Below are 18,063 nucleotides of genomic sequence, written 5' to 3'. Positions count from 1 at the left end.
CAGCAGTTGAACATGTACATGAAATGTACTGCGAGTCATTTATGAGACACATATTACTTAATGTATTTCTTCTTTGTTCTGTCAAATCAATTTGCTAGACATGCTGGTGATGTGAAACCTGTAATACCACACTTAATATTCTTTGCTAATACTTCTTGTATGTAATGTGAGTGCAGTCTTATTCTGCTCCCTTTTTCAGAATGTTTGTTGCAGACTCTCTAGGATTTTAAAGTATCAGTGTATATGCAGTTGAAATGATGAACTGATTCCTTCTGAGCTTAACCTGCTGGGAACAATGGATCTTGTTTTAGGAGCTGAACTCAGCTTTAGTGGAAAGAGATCGAGCAATTTGTGAGAGGAATGAGTTGCTGGAAAAATACTGTCATGAAGTGAAGGACAAAGCTGAGGCCCAGAAGGAGCTTGATCAAGCTTGCAAGGATATAGAGACAGTGAAGGAAGAAAGAGATGTTGCCAGGAAAGAGAGAACAGAAGCCATAATCCAAAGGGACCATCTATTAAGGGAATACTATCAAGCCCGTCAGGTATTGCAATGGTTTACTGATGACTTTTCCTTCTTAGCTATCAGGAATCAGTTATTTTAGTGAGACTTGATCAAAATCTGGGCATTCTGGGTGTTTTTTCCTTTGCCTGGAGTCACTGTAGAAGATATTTGTATAAATGCATGTATCTTCTTTAAGAAATAGTGATATACAGTCACACTTCATGTTAAGTTTCAGGGCTTTTTTTGTTTTGGTTTATTTTTTTAAATTAAAAAATACATAAAGTCAATAAAATATTGTAACACAGCAGGTTTCTTTGCAGCTTATTACCTGCTGGTAGGCTTGATGCCCTCTATACTGTATGGTGTTCATGCCTGTGACCAGTTCAGAACGTTAGCTGGTTTTAGCATGTAATAACCAAAGTTAAATGAAATATGATTGTAAATGTTTTAATTTGTATGCATTCTTATTATGAAGACTATATATCTGTATCTCTTTCTGTAGACAGAGAGGGAGAGCATAGTCCCAGGGCAGTTAACAGACGTTAGTGCAGGAAATCTGTATTATAACTACTCATAATAGTGTATCAAATTCCTAAATATTCTTGAAGGATCTTGTGTATTAAGCAGAGCAGGATATAAGCATGGTGTGTTACCTCTGAAATATAATGTGTTCATTGATGTTATTTTGAAGTGAGATTCTTATTTGTGGAAATTGTTGTCCCAGTAAATAGTGAGTACCTAAAAGTTGTGTCTAAATTCCTTACCTATGTTTCTTAATTCCTAGATACAAGATTCTGCTACCTTAGACATAGAAAGAGCAAACAAAGAAATTGAAATGCTTCGGAAACAATATGAGGCTATGTCACAAGAACTAAAGGAAGCTGTCCAGGAAGCAGAAGTAGCCAAGTGCAGGAGAGACTGGGCTTTCCAAGAGCGAGATAAGATTGTTGCAGAAAGGGAAAGTATACGGTAAATAAATGTTAGCTGGTACATGACAGATACATTGTAATACCTTCTGTGCAGCTAATGAAGTTCTAGGACTTATTGGATTTTGCTTGCAATTTTTTTAACTGGTTGGAACTTGTGCATTAACTATCAGTGGATTTGTTTGTTTGAAGTTGAGAGCATGTTACCAGACATTTTGTTTTGTCTGTTCTTTTATCACCATAACATGTCTGTAAGTAAATATCAGAGAGCCTATCAGCACTGCTGGCTACGAATGACAAATGAAGGCTTGCTTTAGTCCTGATATACTTTGCTATGGCTACAGTCCTTCAAATAATTATTTACCTTTGGGGATATCTGACAAAGGATACCTATCTTGTTATTAGACACATGTAAGGAATTAAGGCAAAAAATTTCACTGTAATTTTTTTCTGTTCTAAAGAAGATCAGTAAAAATAAAGTATTGTAAGAGGTGAAGAAAGCTTCAGTTGTTCTGACAAGCTTTTTCATAAAGTATAGAGTATGTAATTTTTTCTGCTTCATTTTTTTTTTTTTCTGAGATTTTGTGAAACCACTTTTTTGCTTTTAAAGGACTCTGTGTGACAACTTACGGAGGGAGAGAGACCGAGCTGTGAGTGACTTGGCTGAGGCTCTTCGCAATCTGGATGACATGAGGAAGCAGAAAAATGATGCTGTGCGTGAACTGAAGGAACTGAAGTATGTTGTAGGATATATTAAAATCTGTGGAATCTTTGTGATAAAAACTTTGGTTCATTAATTGCAACTGGGAATGAGCAATATGTCACTAGAATTGTTTTCACTTATGTGGAAGTATGAGGTTCTAAGTCCTCCAATTTTAACTGTTTTATCATATTAATGAGAAAGATTTTTAAGCCTTTTACTGTGGAGATACATTTAAATGAACTCTTTCACTGAAGTTGGATTAATTGCAGTCTAGTTCCTCTCAACTGTAAACTCCTTAGTTTATGAACGCAAAAAAAACCAAAACAAAACATTATATGTTATGTCAATGATTTGTTGAGAAGATTTTGCTTTTGATATTATGTGCACATGCAAGCGTACTGTTGCGATTCATCTGAGGGTAAATCAGATGCAGTTTGGAAGAGTTATGTAGGAATTCTAGTTGTACATGACAGCCATACAAAAGCAATGCAAACAACAAAAAAGTTAAAGTGAGTTAGCATGATATATAGAAAATGAAAATATTCAGCAGTAGCCAAAGGATACTGGAAAAATAGAAGCAGAGGGCAGCTTTCTGGCGCAGCTTGGATTTTTTTACTAAGAAAACATCTCACAATTATAATGTTATGCATCATTTTTTTTAAAAGGCTTCTCTGTGTATATAAGTATTTTATTTCCTTAGAGAGAAGATGGAGAATCAGTTGGAAAAGGAGGCCAGATTCCGTCAACTGATGGCCCATAGTTCCCATGACTCAGCCATAGACACAGATTCTCTGGAATGGGAAACAGAAGTAGTGGAATTTGAAAAAGACAGAGTGAGTCAAAGATGCTAATTGCATTATTTTGTATACTGATCAATTTTGAAGTCTATTATAACATCCTGATGCTATATGCGTTGGTTTTTTTTTTTTAATTCTCTTTAGTGATGAGAGCCAGGCATATTTCAAGTAACATCTAGATGAAACAAGTTGACAAAAACAAGTTATTAACGTACAAACTTTTTCTTTTTTTCATACTGAGTATAAATAAAAATAGTTCTCTCTCTTGCGAAGTTAAATCCTGTATTCTTAAAATCAGTGATTTATCACAGAAATGGCAGTAATTTGGCACAAACTTAAGATGCAATGGCACCTACTTTAGAAGGCAACATCATTTATTATCTGTGCATGGAGTAGTTAAGCACTAACGTGAAACTGTTTCACCTCTTCCTACTCAGATATGGCAGTAAATTTTAATGAACATTATTTTAGTGCAGCATTGCCCTTCAGTTTAGACTTCTGTGTTGAAAGGATGCTACACCGTGAAGAAAACTTCTTCATCCTTTTATTATTCTAATTGTATAATTTCATTTTATTTTTCCTCTTTGTAGTCTGGAGTTCATATTTCACTGTTCTTTATTCAAGTTGTGTATCATTTTCTAATTAAAATTTTTGATAGATGCGGCTCACTGTTTGCTAGTGGTCATTTTTTGACCCTGTAGAACATACGTACATACAGTCTTCCACGCTGTCTTTCACTTACAACAGCATCTAGACATCAAATTGTAGTAATGATATTGTGCCAACCTTGATAGGATACATGAGGAAATCCTTGTTGACCTTACCAGCATTTTAATTTCTGTGTGGAGATTATGGAAGTGAATAAGTCTAAATCACTTTATTTTTGCTTCAGCACCACCTGTCTGCTTATGCCAGTATTCTGCATTATCACTCAGCTCAAAAATGGGAGAAATAATATTTACTTAGTACAATGATACTATGATCTATGAATGATTGTCCTAATGCCCTATGGTCTAATGCCCGATGAAACTGTGAGCTTATATATTGAAGTAAAAAATACAAGAATTTACCCGTAAAAGATACTTTGTAAATATGAGGACATAGGACAAGCTTAAAGAAATGCCTCTTGTGAGCAGGCAAAGGCACAATGTAATTGTCAGTACAATTGAGTCTCTTGTTAATATTTTTTATTAGGACGATATGGACTTGAAAGCACTTGGTTTTGATGTGGCAGAAGGTGTGAATGAACCATACCTCCCTGGAGACTGTGGGATCTTTGTTACCAAAGTAGACAAAGGAAGTGTTGTGGATGGTCGATTAAGGTAGGGTTTTACTTTGGAAGGCATGTCTTTTTGTTAATCATAAACAAAATATTGAGCATATTACAAAGTCTTCAGTTTTGACTATTTCTTTTTTTATAATTGACCATGTCTACCTTAGTAATATTGATGAGGAAATGGCACTGACAAGACCAATACCTAAAATATTTAGATAATTGAGGATTAGCATTTTAAGATATCAATTCCATTGTATCCCTTTCCCTGAATGTTATGTATGTGCTACATCCAGCATGCTTGTAACAGCGGTTTCTTCCTATTTGTATTTATCTGCCAGAGTAAATGATTGGTTGCTGAAGATAAATGATGTCGATCTTACTAATAAGGATAAAAAGCAAGTTATAAAAGCTGTCTTAAATGGAGGAGGTGTTATTAACATGGTGGTTCGAAGAAGGAAGTCCTTGGGTGGACGAGTGATAACACCACTTCACATCAATGTTTCTGGGCATAAAGGTAATGGATATGAAGGCTGGATGTAAATGGTACCCATTTGTCCATCCAACAATGTCTTGAAATTGAAGTACATGTTCTGAGCTTCTATTTAAAACTCATTTCAGCTGTTACTACCTACTAGATAGTGATTTTCATGAATTGTTGTCATCAAACTAAGAATGATCATATTTGTGAAAGGTTTATTCCATAAATATAATGAATTTTATTTTCACACTTCTACAAAGCTAAACCAACCAGTCAGTCCTAGTGTGTATAATCACATTAAGTTCTGGGATACCCCAAATCTCTATTTTCATGTTTTTGCCTTTCTTTGAAAGGGTTGTTAGAGATTGAGATCTCATTTGCTTTGGTAGTTATATTTCTTAATCCTGTATGCAGGTCACATGTATAGTTATTTGAATTGCAGGAGTAAATTAATGTTTATTTTGTGAATTTCAGATAGTGGAGTAAGTCTAGAAAATGGAATATTTGTTGCTGCTGTTGTGCCTGGAAGCCCAGCTGCCAAAGAGGGTTCCCTTACTGTGGGAGACAGAATAATTGCTGTAAGTCTGAATACATTCTTCTGATTTGCATTTTTTATTTATGATTTATGTGCTCCTGTGAGACAAAATGTCATTACTACGGACGTACAAATGCATAAAGTCTAACGTAATCAAACAAGTGTTACTAAATAGTATCTCTACTAGGAATAAAAATATATAGGAGACTAAGCTTCTAGTGGAGAACAGGTAAATGCATGATATAGTCAACCTGACTTCAGTTATGTGCATGACACACAAAACCATGCTTTCCTTCTCTCAGAGGCAATATGTTTAGGTGTTCTCCATCTGCTGCTTTCATTTTATGTATCTCAATTGTGGTTTTTTTTGTTTGTTTGTTTGTTTTTTTGTTTTGTTTTATATGTAGATCAATGGCATTGCACTAGATAATAAGTCACTTAATGAATGTGAAGCTTTATTACGAAACTGCAGGGATTCCCTTACTCTGTCATTGTTAAAGGTGAGTAGGAAAAGCTAAACTTGCAGAATTTTCTTTAACAGATTTATCTTACTTCTTAAGGAAAGAGTGTATTAAAAATGAATATATCACCATGGGAAAGTCTTTGCTAATAATAAGATCATCTGGATGTATTTCAGTGATGGTACACTAAATAGTTATTTCCAGAGTAAGGACATTGTGCCTTCTGGTAGGAAATAGAATTTATTTATTGCTCTTATTTTTTTTCCCCATTTCTTTGCTGGTCACACTAAATGACTGTCAGCACAGTTGTTTCTTTCTTACTGCTTTCTACTTCAAAACTGCTGCAGCAGTTTTGTTTGTGAAAGATAAATTGCTTCCTGACTATAGTTTACTGTTGGCCAGGAGGGAGTTGCACAGAAAACTGAACTCTATCATCAGGGATAAGTACTAGCTCTTTTTCAAACTTAGTGTTATAAAAATATTGTTTCGGTTAGAATCCCATTACACTGGACCTGTCAAAAAGGTTCAGTCAGTGATAATTCCAGCTTGTGAGAGCTTGAGTTTTTAAGAAACTGAAAAAAAAATGAAATATTTGTGAAGCAGTGGGCAATGAAAGATGATTACTAGTGTCATTGAACAGAAATAGAAGTAGTGTTGAGGTCCTTTTGCTGTTTGCTCAGTGCTTCTGCCACCATGTAGATTTGCCCTTTTGAAATTGTTTCAGAGAAAAATCTGGTTTCATTTTATCCATCTTTTGCTTTGAATCTGCAAGACTTTTATTAAATTTTTCCCAAATGTATCCACACATATGCAGATTCAGGTTGAAGTAAATAAAGAAGACTAGAATATAATTTGTGCTAAGCAAAAATTATATAGAAACCAGACATAGTTAAGGTTATGTGGTAGGTTATTGTTGTTGTTGTGTTTTTAATTTTTGTTGGTTCTTTTTTAGGTTTTTCCTCAGAGTTCGTCTTGGAGTGGTCAAAATATATTTGAAAATCTGAAGGATTCAGAAAAAATATCAAATTGTAGGGTTCATGCATCAGAGATACAAGCCCAAAACAAAAGAAATCTGAAACTCAACAGCTCAACACAGACTGACATTTTCAATCCAGACATCATGGATGTCAAGAAAGACCAGAATGATCAGGGCAGTCGTTCATTTTGTGATCACAAACCCTTCCCTAACAACACTTTACGAGTAGACTCTCATAGGAACACAGTGCACAGTTGCCACAGTAATTCAGAACATAGTCTCAGCTCCTTCAACCCAGAGACATATGGGGACCGAGGCTATGGAGTTGTTGACTTGGACAACGGGAGACTGCCTTATGAACCTACAGATAATGACTGTATGGTGGTTGAGACTACATTTGACAAAGGACACGGTACTAAGCATAGTGGTGGTACCTGGCCAAAAGTCATGGTTAATATCTCAGCAACAGAAACAGAAAAGTTTTCTGTGTACAAAAAGCCAAAACAAAGGAAATCTATCTTTGATCCTGATACTTTCAAAAGGCCGCCAACTCCTCCTAAGCCAGAGTACCTTTCTCCAAATCAGGTGACAGGCCATTCACCTCAGCCATCAAAAGCTGAAGTGGCTTCAACTCCTCCAACTCCTCCTAAGAGAAGTGACTCCATCAAATTTAAACATAAACAGCAGGCAAGCTCTGCTTCAGAGTCTACAGTAACAACTGGATCACCACCTACCAGCCCAGCCACTGCCCAAGCTCCAGTTTCCTTGGCACTTAAACAAGACTCTGCTACTCTCAAGGGGCGCAACAGGAATGCTGGAAATTATTATCGTGAGGAGGGAATTGACTGTACTCATCTCTCCTCAAGGAAATCCTGTGAAGATGACATCGGCTTTCAAAGAGTTGAAGAGCCAGAGATAAAAAGGCCAAGGCCAAAATCTGCTCCTGCTCTGAGACATAAAATGGCCCCTATGCCCATTCCTAATCCTGCGCTTCAGGTAAAATTTTGCTATGAAAATCTGTTGGTTTTTTTTTTTGGCTTTGATGTGAATACGAAGCCCATTCACAAAATCCAAGTCCCTTGAGGAGCTACTCCTTCAATTGATGCAAGTATCACAAAATACAAGACCACCAAACAGAATGATTGGGTTCTATTTTGTAACTCCCATTTTGATTTTCACTATTTTCTGTAGAGGATCAGGGCTCTTTCCTGTAAGTAGGAGCTTACCCAAAGGCTTCAGAAATCTCTTTGGCTCAAATCTACAGATTAGGGGAAAAAGATTTACCATTCATAGTGACGTTTTTTATTTTGTCCGTCTACATAAGTGCTAATGTAATCTGAAATTGGCAGAGCAATATACTCATTGCACTATAAAGATGGACTGTTTATAAGAATATGATTTAGCAACATTGTTCAAAGTAGGTCATTTGTTTAAATAAATTTGACTGTGGAGATTTTGGGTAACATCCTACCAGGGAAGGTCGAGAAAAAATTCTCTGTGATCTAGGATGACTGGCCTGTTTAACTGACCACATAAAATGAAGTTTTGGGTCCACCATCTCAGGTTTGTTCAGTTTGGAAAAAAAGTGCAATGTGTATTTGCCACCTGAAATCTCAAGTTTTAAAGAGTTATTTTTCTTTGCATCTAATCAACATCAAAAGAACTTAGAATGTCATTTTCTTTATCTTTCCTGCTCTGTACCTTGCTATGCCAGAATATAATCATATAAGTATTGGTCTATGGAGAAAAACAAAATTATATTATAGACTTAGAAATTCTTTTTTTTTTTTTTTTTTTTTTTAGGGATACTTGAGGTATTTGCACATTTCCATCTCTAGGGTTAAATTAAGTCTGAGTTCTGTGGGTTTTTTTTTTGTTTTTCCAGCTCCCCTAGTTTCTCTCCAGTATCTAAGAAAGTAATGAGGGATTTAACTCTAAAATTGTTGACTAGAGAACAGTGGTGGTATTGTGCCTCTGAGTTGAGACCATTCACTCTGAAAATGATTTTGATGGAATGGTCTTTGTGTACTAAAACCACGCTAAGTCTGGGTGTGGTCTTGCTCAACATTTTCATCAGTGACCTGGGTGAAGGGATAGAATGCACCTTCATCAAGTTTGCTGATGGTACAAAGCTAGGGAGAGTGGCTGACACACCAGTGTCTGTTCACTGCATACAGGACAGAAACTACAATGGCTCCACAACCTGTATCATTATGTTGATGATGTCATTATGCAGACTTAGAAGAAAATATTTTGTGGCTTATTAGCCAGCTCTCATTTGGCAACACTTGCAGTAGTGGCTAAAGTAACATGGAGTACATATGCTAAAGAATGCAATCTAAGCTTGAAATATTCTGTGATAGTAGTATTTTGAAGAAGAAGTGTAACTCAGGTGTACTGTACTGATGGAAAATATATCAGATAAGTTTCAAACTTTGGCCTAAGAAGCTTACAAAATAGTAACAACTGGAGGCCTTGGAGGAAGAAGGGGTAGAACTGAATAATACTATTGGAAGATGAAGTAAAGATATAACAACTATATTGTTATATGTTGACTGTCATGTTAAGTGGTGGCAAGCGTATTCTGGAATACGTACTGAAAAATTTGAGGTTGATTATTGCCTATGGAATTTAAGGGTTTTTTTTCTTCTGTATCTCCAACTGCCTTTAGTCAAATTTTCTGGTTTTATAGGTGCAAAAATATACGCCGGCTAGTGAGGAACACCTGTCTCCAGAGGTACAGGAGTGGGCACTGTATTCACCAAAACGTTCTGCTAGGCATAGTGATGGCTTTGTGTCTTCCACTTTGTACACTGGAGGCATGTCGTCAGGTGAGTGATGCTGATGTGGACGGCAAGTGCCTCTTTTTACTCAAGTCAGAGATGTCTAGCGTGGACTTCTTTCCTGAGATCCTGAATACTAACTGTAAAATTTCACCCTGTTAATTACTGTATTCCAGAAATAAGCTCAGTTACATTCTTATATTCTAAATATCTTCCCTAGAATTAGGTAAGAACTCATATTTGCTTTCTTGGAATGCTGCAAGGAATCTGCCTATATCAGTCAAGATAAGGCAAAAGAAATATGAAATACAAAACATATTTTCCTGTTCTTTTGTAATCTGAACATGATATTTTCAGTTTATGGACTGTAAAGAAGTCTAATGTATTGGAGAGCCATCAAAGAAACTGAACAGCTCTCATCTGAAGGATTTGCTTCATCTGATTCTGTGTTGTACAGGAATTTCAAATGTGTCAGTGGTGAACAACTTGTAGCCTGTGCATAGGGAGACAAATAAGATTTCCAGATATTTTGAGAGTGAACAGTAAGTGGATGCAGCCTGCGTGTTACCTACAGTCAGATTCTGAAGTACTTCAAAGCAAAAAGACTTGATATTCAGAAATTGTTGCACATTAGTCTCTATCTGTTGGGAACTGTGTTCTTGGAGTATATGAGATAGAATGCCCCAATTGGTTGTGATCTTAGTGTATCTAAATTAAAGATTAAAAGTTAGCATATCTGAGATTCAAAGCTGTTGAAGAAGAGTTTCAGAAGCAGCTCACACAAAAATCAATATGATCAGGTAAGATGGAAAACAGAAAGCACGTTGTCTCAGTTATCCAAACTAGCTAGTTGGCACAGACTAAACAGAGTGCTTTGAAGAGCTAATGAGGTTATTTTACACCAGTTATTTTAAACCGGTCAGGATGCATTTTGGTTAGCCCTGGTTAGACCTGTTGACAGGTGGATTGTTCAGTCTTCACTGTGTAGTTAGCTTCAGCAGTTACATTTGATACTTGATTTTCAGTCCAAGAAAACATTTGATTTTTATGAATTTACCCTCAATTTTTTCTGCAATCCATAAGTTGCTGCTAAGATTCAAAATTATGGCAAACTTATTGAAGTTTATGACAGAGGTAATGACTTGTGTATACAGAATAACGGGCAGTTTTAGACCCAGTCGTCCCATCCAGTTTTCAGAATGTAAATGCATGCTCAATTGTATCTCAGCTCAAAGAAACTTTTGTTCTGTGATTTGTTACTCTTTTTCATATCACTTTCCTTCTTTCGTGTTATATAACCTACTCAAATCAAATCTACATTAGATGATATATCTTGAAATGCAAGTTTTTGCTGTAGCGTATTATGCTATAATACTCATTTAAGAGGAAATTGATCAAATAGACTACTAAAGGATGAGTGATTTCAATGAACAGCTTAAGTAATACGTTTTCTGAATAAATAGATATGAAATACTGTATTCCAAAACCATCAAACATGTCAGAAATGGGATTCTAAGACAACAGAAGAACAAGAATGGTCAAATGGTTTTAACTGCAGATAGTTCAAGTACGGAATAAAAACTTCTGTTTCTGGCAGATGACTATACAGAGAGAAAAATGAGATTCTTGTTGCTGTATAAAGAAGTTTAACAGTTGAAAACAAAGTGTTTTAGGTATATTTGAAAATGATGTGAATGATTTTTTTTTCTGTAGTCCCAAGGCACTTAATTTACTGACGGTAGAAAATTATAATCCAGATTCAAAATACCACGTTGTACTTAAAAAGCATGGGATTATTATTTGCCTATATGGTGATAAATTATAATTATAGATAAACATAAATGTAAACAACAATGTATAATTATGCAACTATTTAAATATACTGTATTAAATATACCTGTAATTTATATGCTAGTAATGTTGGTAAGAGTGTATTTCTGTCATCTTAAACAGGTACTGTACCAAGAAGCTTAGCACCGTGCCCTGCAGTAACTGCAGTCATGCGAAATCCCATCTATACTGCGTGGAGCCACAGAGTACACACCAACAATTGCCCATCTGTTGCCAGCCAAATATGCCATCAGCATCTGCATCCCAGGTGTTTTGAACTTTCTATCACCTTAAGTTTTTGTTCGCGTTAGGATGAAATTGCTTCAGGTAGCTGGTTTGTTCAGTGTGGAGTGAAACACTATTAGACTCAAACTTCTCAATAGCATGATTTGCCAATTGCTTTCATGTCTTTCAGAAACTGATCGTTTGTCTTTCCCTCCTCTTCTGCTGACTAATGCTGAAAAAGAAATTGCTTTTTTAATCAACTACTTTGTAATGTTGTTGTTTTGTTGTTTGTTTGTTTTAATCTTTTGAACGAAGTCTTTCCATCTTTTTTAAAGCACTTTAGGCTCTCTTTTCTCTGAGTTGTCTTAATTAGTAAAATGACAGGACAATTAGGAAGTGAGAAGTAGGGGAGAATTCATTTTACTCAGGATAAGGATAATCAAAATTGTCTGTTGGCTACTTTATTGTTTGCTGAGACACTTCACCCAGTTCTGACTGTTGCCCTGTTTTTTGTTTTGATGTAGTGCCCAGCATCAAGGTCGCTTGAGCTTGGACCTGAGTCATAAGCACTCCAATGAATACTCTGAAAATCCACGTACAAGAGCATCTCATGGCTCAAATTCACTGCCATCCAGTGCAAGACTTGGTAACTTGCTTTTCTGATTTATTTCATGTGAGACTCTTCCATACAAGAGAATAATAATGAATGGAAAATTCCTTATTTTCATGATTTATAGAATTGCCAAAGTTTGCAAAGCCTAAAAGGCTTCCTGAGTTTCTTCGCTTCATTTTTCTAGTTTTATGCTCAGTGGCGTTCCCTGGAAGTAGCCTTGTTTAATTTGCTGTTAATAGTCTCTTTTAAAGTATTATTTGTGAGTGATGCAAAATTCTCCTTTCAACACGTATTACTATTTGGAAGTATTCTCATGAAGATGGAATGTCCAGCCAAATTATATTTGAGGTTTACTGAGGTGGAGATGAGAAAAGGAAAGAGCATCCAGAACAAAAAAGTAATAACCTGCTGTAAATCATCTTGTTGGAAATAGTTGCAATTGTGTTTACTTGATTGACACTGACATAACATACACTGGCATGTATCTTAATAGAACCGAAGAAAATGTATGTTTTTTTTTTTTAAGCATTTTAACATTATAGAATTTTTTTTCACTTTGAATTACGTACTACCTTTTTTGTGCATGTATGTGTTCCTGAGTTCCATCAGTTATTATGATTGCATTTGAATAAAGCATGGCAGCTTTGTAGCTGCAACAGCAACAAAAAGTCACAGCAGTTAGGAAACAGTACCAGGGAATAATGTCTTCATCCAAGCAGAATATAATAAAAATGCTTTAAATACCTTTTGTCAAGGCCCATGGGTTCTTAGAAACCTCAAGTGTTAGTTTCTTGCTTAGACTTCAGTTAAATTGCAGTTGTATCAAAAATTTTAAATATTTTTCAATGAAGAATGAACTGTACATATGCACTGTATGACTGCACTGCGCTGTTTGTACTCACCATGTAACTATCAGAAGTATGTTAGACACAATGTATATGAGAATAATCATTAATGCTTCTGCAGAAATTCAGAACCCATTTTTCTGCTTATTGAAAAAGTAAAGGGTAAATGTTTTTTTTTCATGTTATTCCTTTAAAATTTGGCAAGGTATAATTTTGTTATTCTAAAAATAGGTTCTTCGAGTAATTTGCAGTACAGAACAGAAAGGATTAAGATCCCTTTAACGCCAAGATATCCAAGGTCCGTCATGGGCTCTGACAGAGGTAATTTTATTTGTAGTATTTTCACTGTTTCCAGTTCAAAGCCTTGTCAGTTACTAAATGAAGTTGCTCAAAAATCTAAATACAATAATTTTATGAATGTTACAAAATCTGTATTTTGATACATTGTAATTTAAAAAAAAATCTAACAAAAAGCAAAAATCTAACAAAAACCTCTCTGTTAGTTGATTCTAGGCCATGACATACTAGAAAAAATGAAACAAAAAAGTAACTATTGAGCTGTGTTTTATGGTTGCACTTTTCTTGTGTAATGATGTCTTAAATGTTTTTACAGTGAAATTACCTACAGTATTTTTAAAATTATTTAAATGTTATTTTTCATACTATTTTATTACTGATTGTACGTTAAAAATTCTATTACAGTAAATGGCAACTGTTAGTTGGTCTTTTTAGTTTCATAATTAGCAATTTGAGATGTATTTTTTGTAGCTTTTTCAGAGGAAGCAAACTACTGAATGTTCCTTTTCTGTACCAGCTTTCTATGGTGAGAATGGCAGTACGTATATGCATGTTTATAGAGGACATTTGTTATATAGACACTAGGGGCAGTGAGTTTGCAAAGTCTGAATTCAGTTACCGAAGTTAGAAGACTGGCTTTCCTTAGCTCTACCAGATTGCTAGCAAATGGTTTGGTCAGATATGTACTATATCATTCCCTATGTCTCTGTAGATCTCTGAATTACGACAAATGCAGTACACTAAAACCTAACTTGATTTTATGTTTTTGTTTTGATTTGGTTTTGTAGGCTCTTTGTCACACTCTGAATGTAGCAGTCCCAGCTTGATAACTCCTCCCCAGTCACCTCTTAACTTGGAAACATCTTCCTTTGCCAGCAGCCAATCTCAGAACTCCCTTTCTACTTTACCTAGAATTTCCATTAGCCCAGTATCTGCTGGAGAACGTAGGAAAGATAGGTAAGGTCCCCACATTATTTGCTTTTTATAGGAATGTGTCCAATGATATCTTGTACATTTATCGGCTTGGAAGGAATGTGAACAGTTGATATAAATGATGAATATGAAGGCACAGAGATACATTTGAGTTCCTGTTACTTAATGTTTTTCTTTTCTTTACAAAGTACATAGGGACCTTTGTATAAATTTCTTCTTTAAAACCTGTGTCTTCAGTTCAGAAACATAAGGAATTTCATAAAGATTTCCTTTTTTTCATGTTAGATTAATGGCCATGCCAAATACAGTCTAAATTGAGATACATTCACTTGAGCTCAGATGCTTATTTATGATAGGCTTGTTCTGTACTCTAGAAAACTAAATAAAATACCTAGTAATATTTGATAGTTAAATATCAACTGGCTTAGTATTGTACAATATGTGCTCTAACTTCTATGCCTTGATTCAGTTCAGCCAGATAAATAAAAATGAGATGGTTAGTGCAAGAATATATCCATACGTAATAATCTATTGTGATCCTCTTGGCTGTACCTGGACCAGTAAGAGCTATAGCATCAAGTCTTTGCACAGCTGCTTGCACAGTTTGAACCTGATATTGTTTTCTTAAGATGATTAAATTTGTCTGTTACTGAATTTTCATCTCATTATGAATACATTCAAGATTTGTTGTTTAGGGTATCACTCTTGGACATCACTATCTGGCTAGACTGAATATATGAAACAGTTTGTATGAATTCAAAGCATTGGCCAATAAAACACAAATCTGATTCAGGCTTTTCTTCACACTGAGACAACTAAATGTCTTCTGGGCAGTATAAAAGATCTATGATGTGCTGAAATAGATTACATTTATGTGGACTTTAGGACTGTCTTGTATTGCCCAACTTGTGTAAAAGGACTGACTATAAGAATGTGAATGAAGGAATAAGGATATTCTGTATCCTAAGTTTGCCTGTAGTAATAAAAAGCTATTTATAAAATGTTATATGAAATGTTTTTTATGTAGTTAAAAGAATCTGTAACTAAGTTATTGTAGTGACACTATATACTGTATACAGTGCAACTTTGAAAGGGAATGGAAGAGGTCTTTGTGGGTTTTTCATGCTTTTATACTTCTTTTTGACTTTTGTGCTATATTTGTTTTCTTATATGAGTGTTCTTCTACTTGTCAATTGCAAATTCCAAGTCACAATTTATTATCTTTTTCACATGACTAATGATTATGTATAGTGTTCAGTGGCAAAAGCTAGCTTTTTGATATCCTTATAATGCTTTGTCAGTACAAAATGTACATTCTAATCTCTGGGAATTAAGATTTTTTATTAATATTGATCCGAAGGTCAAAATACAGTCAGGCTCCAACCCTTTTATTCTTGGTGTACCATGTATAAGCAGAAGTCTGGATGACTCCCTCAGTTGCAAAAGAATATTATTTTGTTCAGGAAAAAAACCACACATCCCAGAAATACAAAGGCTTATTGAAATAGGTATTTCTGAATTAAATGTATCCTAAACAAATGTGTGATGACGCCTAGATAGCATCTTTAAATGGTTGTTTTTTTGTCACCTGTCCTCCCCACAGAATATAAGCAATTTGCTTGGCCTTTCCCCATATCATATAATACAGATTAAAAAAAAGTTTGTTCTGTTGATCGATTTTTTTTTTTTTTTTTTTTTTTTTTTTAGGAAAACCAATTTAAACAAAAATTTAAAGAAATGTGATCAATTACAACTTATTTCTAAGCAGCATTTAGTGATTCTGGCAGGTAGTTTGAGTACTGTAGAAGAGTGTGCTTCATTTGATTTTAAAAACACTGCTTACCAAAGTAAGATACATTTTTAACGCTACCATTCTGTTTTACTTCATTCTTGTTTCCCTACTATATGCATTACTAGTTGCCTTTCATTTGGTATTTACTAAAATCTTAAGGTGCAATTTGTGTGGGTTTGATTCTTACTCATTCCAATCCAAATGGAAAATGCATGTGGTAGGTGGAAACATAAGGGTATGACAGATAACAGAAATATAGTTCTAGTATTCAGTCAGCTATTAGACCTTGACAAATTTTATTTTGGACCATTAGTATGTAATCACATTGTGATATTAAGTAAAAGGCTTAGGTAGGTAGGTATTGTCTCTAATAGTGATGTTGATTTGATAAGATTGTCTCAAATTGACAGTTTTTCTGTTGTACAATAATAACTGACAAGTTGTTATGTCCTTGCTGCAGAAGACTACCAGATGCTTGCCTTCAAAGACTGTGAAACATTAAGCATAGTTTATTATGAATCTGTGTCTTCTTCCCTCCCCTCACATGTGCCCCAAATTCTACTATTTCCAAAGGCACCCTTCATTTGCTACATATGTTAGTAGCAGTTAACTTCCTTTAACTCATCAGATATCTGAACAGCAGGATTTAAGTAATTGAAACAGTCTGCACAGCTTAGGGAGTATCTAATTTATATAGTCAAGTGTTAGGAAAGAAGACTCTCCTATTAATACTTATCAAAACTAGTATAATGCTATTAAAATTGTGTGCTAGAAGGGCTACCAAGACCTGCAGTCACTGTTAGTGGGACCTAAATCCATCACTGTTCCAAGTAGTTCCATTCTGAATACCCCGTGATGCCTTTCACTATGTAGACTCTGTTGAGTTAATCATAACATGAACTAGTACTTTTTGGGACGCTCCTATTTGTTTATTCACACCATGGAGGGCTAGCCCTGTTTGTGTGGGTGGATACATCTCCAAGTATGGGGGAGGAAAGGAGAACGTATCAGGATTTTCTTTCATAAGATCCATTTTCTTGTTATACTTACTGGTGTTGTATTACTGTGTGTCTTTTTCTAAGTGTTCTTTTCTTCTCAAATCTTCTCCATCTTTCAGATATCTGTTCCGTAATAGGTCTTTTCTGAGAATCCCTGTGGCTCCTAGGCCTAGGTTCTCATCACTAAGGAGTTTGAGGTTGGCCTGATATAAGGTTGTCCTTCGCAAGCAGTATTGCGCACTTTGTGCTATTTTACGTTTGGATAATTGCCCTGAGGAGAATTTGCATGGTAATTGTAATGATACCATGCAAACTGCTGTCTTAATGGCTTGAGTTTGCAACTGCTTAATTTTCATTACTAATTTATGTTTCCCTGCATACAAATATGAAATCTGATATTGTGCATTGTTTTTCTTTGATTTGTCTCATCATTTATGATATTTATTTTCATGGCCAGTAAAGACTCCCAGCATTTATAATAGTCACATACCTTTCTGGAATATGGTTTGTAAATTACATGTTATATACTGTAGCTAAACTACTTTTATATAGTATGGATCTGGAAGTTCATTTCCTACCAACTTCCCCACCATACTATTTGTAATTCATATTTACCATAACGCTTTATAGCAGTTGTGTAATTGGTATACATTTAATTCTGCCACTGTACATTGCATGGTGTTAAAGGAATGCGTTTACAGCAGTTGACAGTAATTTTTTTTTTAAGTAACTGTTTAAACTTATTTTTTTATTGCAACTTAGACAGCCATAAAGTGTGTCATATAAAAATGACTTCGTTATGGTTTAAGTGCGATTTTGTTCAAATCAGTTTTAACCTTCTCCTCTAAAAGGCCCTACATGGAAGAGCCACGTCATGTTAAAGTGCAGAAGGGTTCTGAGCCACTAGGAATTTCCATTGTGAGTGGAGAAAATGGTGGAATATTTGTCTCTAAAGTAACAGGTGGGAGCATTGCACATCAAGCTGGACTTGAGTACGGTGATCAGTTACTAGAGGTAATTGTTTGCTTGCTATTCTTATGACTTTTAATCTGTTTGTACAAGTCCTGAAACAACTACCTTCCTCAAAAGAACG

The 18,063-nt window shown here is 35.1% G+C and overlaps 1 protein-coding gene across 1 annotated transcript in view; it reads left to right on the top strand.

Moving 5' to 3' along the window:
• Positions 1-18,063, top strand: part of DLG5 (discs large MAGUK scaffold protein 5) — a 99,160-nt gene that overhangs the window by 67,885 nt on the left and 13,212 nt on the right. The window contains exons 8-22 of the mRNA XM_042817957.1: positions 312-542; positions 1,287-1,471; positions 2,039-2,164; positions 2,832-2,964; positions 4,123-4,250; positions 4,543-4,718; positions 5,157-5,260; positions 5,625-5,717; positions 6,631-7,650; positions 9,347-9,485; positions 11,391-11,535; positions 12,017-12,138; positions 13,182-13,271; positions 14,036-14,204; positions 17,822-17,984. Coding sequence (XP_042673891.1) covers positions 312-542; positions 1,287-1,471; positions 2,039-2,164; positions 2,832-2,964; positions 4,123-4,250; positions 4,543-4,718; positions 5,157-5,260; positions 5,625-5,717; positions 6,631-7,650; positions 9,347-9,485; positions 11,391-11,535; positions 12,017-12,138; positions 13,182-13,271; positions 14,036-14,204; positions 17,822-17,984 — 3,024 coding nt within the window. The remainder of the gene's footprint in view (positions 1-311; positions 543-1,286; positions 1,472-2,038; positions 2,165-2,831; positions 2,965-4,122; positions 4,251-4,542; positions 4,719-5,156; positions 5,261-5,624; positions 5,718-6,630; positions 7,651-9,346; positions 9,486-11,390; positions 11,536-12,016; positions 12,139-13,181; positions 13,272-14,035; positions 14,205-17,821; positions 17,985-18,063) is intronic.

This window comes from Centrocercus urophasianus, unplaced genomic scaffold (genome assembly GCF_019232065.1).
Source record: "Centrocercus urophasianus isolate 14NV4802_14NV808 unplaced genomic scaffold, USGS_Curo_1.0 seq_17, whole genome shotgun sequence".
NCBI classification, from domain to species: domain Eukaryota; kingdom Metazoa; phylum Chordata; class Aves; order Galliformes; family Phasianidae; genus Centrocercus; species Centrocercus urophasianus.
Note: the sequence above shows the minus strand (reverse complement) of the source record. Positions and strands in the feature narration are given on the sequence as shown.